Source organism: Sinocyclocheilus rhinocerous, unplaced genomic scaffold (assembly GCF_001515625.1).
Source record: "Sinocyclocheilus rhinocerous isolate Xijiao unplaced genomic scaffold, SAMN03320098_v1.1 scaffold142, whole genome shotgun sequence".
Lineage (NCBI taxonomy): Eukaryota > Metazoa > Chordata > Actinopteri > Cypriniformes > Cyprinidae > Sinocyclocheilus > Sinocyclocheilus rhinocerous.
The window spans coordinates 1,234,756-1,240,755 of NW_015644380.1; the positions used below are offsets into that span (position 1 = coordinate 1,234,756).

Sequence of the window (6,000 nt, forward strand, 5' to 3'; positions counted from 1 at the left end):
TTTTCAAAACCACAGCTTTTTCTATGCGGTTTGGCCGTTCGTCCACACGCAAACGCAGCACCAGGTCAATGAAACCAAACATTTTTGAAAACTCCTGCCAGGGTGAAGATTTTCAAAACTCCGGTTGCAGTGAAACCGGAGATTTTGGCTTGTGACGTCGGAGCATGACCTGTTATCTCCGCCTACTGGAAACTTTTTCAGGCTTCTGATTGGCCAACATGGCTTTACAATTGAGATTATATCGCCACCTGTTGGCTTGGCATGCTCTTGACAGTGCTTCATAGCATGCTTTTGCGTTTTCATGTGGACGGAAATTTTTTAAAAACGGGAGGAGGAAAAACTCTAAGGAACAAAAAAGTTTATAAAAAAATACGAGTGTACGTGTGAACATGGCCTAAATCCAATCTGCCATCACTCACTCAGCTGTGGGTAGTTAGACAGCAAAGGTTTTTTTTTTTTTTTTTTAAATCAATGTGAGCTGTAGCTAGTAGGCTCTAGCACATGAGAATGAAATAACACTGATCTTGGATTGCCTCTGCCAATCAAGATGCCCAATCAAGATGTGTGCTTAGAGTCGACATATATCAGCAAATCCCAACCCTTTTCATTTGAATAATATGTATTTCGGTGTGAAACAGGATAATCAACAAGAAAGAAATGACGAGCAGGACTTGATTTTATCCTTTTAAAGGGGCGGGTCTAATAAGAGGACTTGATGATGTCAGCTGAAATATAAAGTCATTTAAGAGGTGGAGCAACTTTTTATTATAATTTATTATTTTTATTAAATATCAGGAAATAAGACCATCTCACGTTCACAGAGAAACCACCAGGATAAATTAGTTTTATTATAAAAGTAATTAGGAACGATTATAATGTTGACTTTAAGATGCAAACAGCCCAGTTTCAATTCACCTTACAGGAGCCGTTTACAAAAAAAAAAAACTATTTTTGGAACTCTTACAGGCAACGGCAATACCAAAAAAGTCATGAGTTAATGCGCAGAGAGACATAAAGTGATTGTTATTGCCCCGACCCTGTTATCCCTGTCTGACGGTGACGTCAGTACTGAGCGGGGGAATCGACGAGACCCCGGATAGTGGGCACACACACACCCGTATGAGGGGAAAAATCTCCATGCACTTGTTTCCTGCCATTGTTCTGAGGGCTAAAAGCCAGATAAGGCTTGTGCAGGTAGCATGGTTTTCCCTTCTCTTTCCCTCTCTCGCTCTCTTTCTCACTTTCCTGTCTTTCATTCTCACTCTCTCTTTCCCCTGTGTTTTTTTTCACACTGCATTATTGACTGACTCTTTTTATAACAATAGCACACAGGCAACAGAAAGCAGAATAGATTGGTGAGATCAACCCACTCTCTCTCCATCATTCTCTCTTTCATTCTCATTCGTTCACTCTCTCTGAACAGAGCAGAGGCGGAGAGCGATAGCACTGGAATCCAGGCGTCTAGATAAGCAAACTGCCGCCATGGTGACATCAAGGACTTCCTGGTTGGCCTTTGTGACGACCCGATTCCATTTCCTCTCTGGGCAGCTGGTACGTTTATCAGATATCCCTACCCGTAATTATTATAATATACTCATTAAAGGTGAAGTGTGTAATTGTTTGAACATTAAAAAAAACATTCTTCCATCTTCCAAAAACATTCTTCCATTTAAATGCAAAGACAACTATAAATAAGGCATTTTTAGCTTGATTTCATCATCTAACTACAAATAGTGACAATACTAAACGACATATTTCAGTAACGTGACTGTAGTTCTGCTGCTTTTAAAACAATGCCCAACAACTAGTCGATTAGTGAGGCCATTTTTTATTCGTTTTGATATTTTTAGTGGCTAAATACTGAAAATGTAAATAAAAATAAAAATAAAAATAAAAATAAAGACAACTGGGAAAAACCAACACTAAACTAAAATACATTTTCATGACTCCAATAAACTAAACTGAAATTTAAAAAAGCCCAATAATAATTTTTTTTTATATGTATTAAACGATTAAAATTTCATAACATAATTTAAAAAAGACATTTAAATCAGTTTACAGAATAACTTTGGCAGCAAAAATTATTTAGTATTATTTATATACTATTATACAGTTTATTCATATTTTGAAGTAACTTTTATTTTTATGTTTTCAGTTTATTTTAATTTTTTGTTTAGGTTTTTAATAATTTTGTTATGTGCTTTATTTTATTTATTTATTTATATGTAGCTTTCATTTTTTCTGTTTTAGTCATTTTAGTATTTCAGCTTATTATATTTCAATTAGTTGCCATGGCAACATTTAAATTTTTATTTTATTTTTTTAGGTTTTAATATTCATCTTTTATTTTATTTCAGCTTTATTTCAACTAACGATTCGGATAATTATCTTTAATAGTTTTACTTAACAATAACAACATTGTCTGGCAGTCAAATTTTTTTTTAAAAACTTTTTAAAAAAATGAAAATAAGAAAAGACAAAAAAAATTTAATACAAATACAATAAACATACGGTTTAACAAAATGAATTGAAAATAAAATAAAACAAAAAATAAAATCTAAATTGAAAATAAAAAAAAATTATAATAAACCTGCCACCACTATAGCTATACGTTCACAGACAGATGTCATGAATTTGACAGTTTGTGCATTGTTTTAAGATGTTTCAAGTTAATAAAAATTCAACTAAAAAAAAAAAATTCTGTTTCAATCTGCTGTGCACCATCTAACTGTTTTTGAAACGAGCCATTGCAGTACTGCAAGTATTGCTGGATTTTGTATGATAAATTGCTTGTGATGTCTACTCAGTTGTAAGTCTCTTTGGATAAAAGCATCTGCTAAATGTAAATATCAGACTTCCTTAAACCCCAATTAGTAGGCTGGTCCTCTTAAAAATGTAGTCATGTACATCCCTAATACACATGAGTTCATAAAAAGGTGTTTGGCCCACCTGTCCAGTGCTTGGTCCAGTGACTGACAGCTGCTGGAAAGTGACCCATTCGCACTCCCAAATGGCTCCATGATCTACAGACAAAAAATAAATGACAATTTTATTGTGGTTGGCCTTTGTGACGACCCGATTCCATTTCCTCTCTGGGCAGCTGGTACGTTTATCAGATATCCCTACCCGTAATTATTATAATATACTCATTAAAGGTGAAGTGTGTAATTGTTTGAACATTAAAAAAAACATTCTTCCATCTTCCAAAAACATTCTTCCATTTAAATGCAAAGACAACTATAAATAAGGCATTTTTAGCTTGATTTCATCATCTAACTACAAATAGTGACAATACTAAACGACATATTTCAGTAACGTGACTGTAGTTCTGCTGCTTTTAAAACAATGCCCAACAACTAGTCGATTAGTGAGGCCATTTTTTATTCGTTTTGATATTTTTAGTGGCTAAATACTGAAAATGTAAATAAAAATAAAAATAAAAATAAAAATAAAGACAACTGGGAAAAACCAACACTAAACTAAAATACATTTTCATGACTCCAATAAACTAAACTGAAATTTAAAAAAGCCCAATAATAATTTTTTTTTATATGTATTAAACGATTAAAATTTCATAACATAATTTAAAAAAGACATTTAAATCAGTTTACAGAATAACTTTGGCAGCAAAAATTATTTAGTATTATTTATATACTATTATACAGTTTATTCATATTTTGAAGTAACTTTTATTTTTATGTTTTCAGTTTATTTTAATTTTTTGTTTAGGTTTTTAATAATTTTGTTATGTGCTTTATTTTATTTATTTATTTATATGTAGCTTTCATTTTTTCTGTTTTAGTCATTTTAGTATTTCAGCTTATTATATTTCAATTAGTTGCCATGGCAACATTTAAATTTTTATTTTATTTTTTTAGGTTTTAATATTCATCTTTTATTTTATTTCAGCTTTATTTCAACTAACGATTCGGATAATTATCTTTAATAGTTTTACTTAACAATAACAACATTGTCTGGCAGTCAAATTTTTTTTTAAAAACTTTTTAAAAAAATGAAAATAAGAAAAGACAAAAAAAATTTAATACAAATACAATAAACATACGGTTTAACAAAATGAATTGAAAATAAAATAAAACAAAAAATAAAATCTAAATTGAAAATAAAAAAAAATTATAATAAACCTGCCACCACTATAGCTATACGTTCACAGACAGATGTCATGAATTTGACAGTTTGTGCATTGTTTTAAGATGTTTCAAGTTAATAAAAATTCAACTAAAAAAAAAAAATTCTGTTTCAATCTGCTGTGCACCATCTAACTGTTTTTGAAACGAGCCATTGCAGTACTGCAAGTATTGCTGGATTTTGTATGATAAATTGCTTGTGATGTCTACTCAGTTGTAAGTCTCTTTGGATAAAAGCATCTGCTAAATGTAAATATCAGACTTCCTTAAACCCCAATTAGTAGGCTGGTCCTCTTAAAAATGTAGTCATGTACATCCCTAATACACATGAGTTCATAAAAAGGTGTTTGGCCCACCTGTCCAGTGCTTGGTCCAGTGACTGACAGCTGCTGGAAAGTGACCCATTCGCACTCCCAAACGGCTCCATGATCTACAGACAAAAAATAAATGACATCATTTCATTGCATTACATTTTTCATTATGGTTTGTGCATCTGAAACTTAGCCCTCTACAAGACTGACGTAAGATTTTCCATGAGCCAATGCCCATAATATGTCAAAGCTTCCTTTTCCCCAGACTGTTATAAAGTGCACAGTTACACAGAACAGTGACATCTTGTACACTTTACACAAGTCAAAGTGCAGGGCAAAAGAACATGAGAGACCATAAAAATCATAAAAAGTATTGTTTCTTTTCATTGAACCTTTTACACCTTGTTAACCCAGGAACCGATTATTAAATTCAATAATAATTTTATAATTAAATATTACATTATAAATATGTTTTCTCTATTATTTTCTATAAATATTATTAATTATAGGGAGCCCTATTACTTGCACATAACTATAATAATAAAGGTTACAATTAAAACCAAAGCCAAAACTATTAATTGCTACTAAGTTTTAGATATTGTGACTATTTTCTTCACCAAGATAGTATAGAATGTTAATATTGTTCATTTTAAGGTTGTTTATAGCATAAATATTGCCAAAACACTTAAGTTAATAATACTGCCAACAATAATCATAACCCAGGGCTGAAAGCAGTGTATAAGTGTGAATCATTGCTTAAAGTGTTAAAAGTGTCTATTTAGAAAGAAGTGGTATGTGTGAAAGCACATTGTGAAAGGTCTTGATGTAACTTTAATCACAGCTGTAATCTACAGCTCCAAACCAACGCTTACATTGGAGTCGAGCATTTCTGGGATGAACTCTCCTTCACTGTGGATGCTGGTGTAGGACCCCTGCCGAGCGATCTGCTGTTGTTCTTCTGGTACGCTGCCCGGAGGGGGTGAGGAGCGGCCCGTGTTCAGAGATCCTGCAGACAGACGGAGTGAGGTTAGCATGACACATCACGCAGTCTCATGCAACAACAAAAAAAAGTCTGGAATAGTAATACTTCCACAGCAACTAATAACAGAGTGCAGGATGCCAGAAACAAAAAGTCGAGCAGATTGAAATGAATAATGACTGGGATGGAAGCGTGGTGTGACTGACAGGTACGTGTGAGCAGAATGTGAGAGGAAGAGGCAAAACAGAGATGATGGAGAGAAATGAACAAAAGGAGGGTTGGACAGCACTAATGGAGGATGAATACAGAGAGAGGAGTTTAATGAAAAAAAAGGCAATAACAATTAAAAGAGAATGTGATAGGAAAGGATGGGGAAGAAAGCGTGAAGGGACTATTGTTCTCATTTCTTTCTAATTTGTATATCCACTTACATTTTCTTTTACCTGTAAATTCATTTTTATTCTTTAACACTATAAAATACTTGTAATGCCTACAAATGCACACTAAAACTAACACACTAAAGTGTATTATTTAAAATGTTATGTACAGTATATATATATATATA

The 6,000-nt window shown here is 32.6% G+C and overlaps 1 protein-coding gene across 1 annotated transcript in view; it reads right to left on the minus strand.

The window, feature by feature from the left end:
* The window catches only part of LOC107758305 (mitogen-activated protein kinase kinase kinase 3-like), an 83,105-nt gene that overhangs the window by 16,689 nt on the left and 60,416 nt on the right, over positions 1 to 6,000 (minus strand). Inside the window, exons 9-10 of the mRNA XM_016576020.1 lie at positions 5,329 to 5,462; positions 4,502 to 4,575 (exon numbers count right to left, since the gene is read on the minus strand). Of these exons, the coding sequence (XP_016431506.1) occupies positions 4,502 to 4,575; positions 5,329 to 5,462 (208 nt within the window). The remainder of the gene's footprint in view (positions 1 to 4,501; positions 4,576 to 5,328; positions 5,463 to 6,000) is intronic.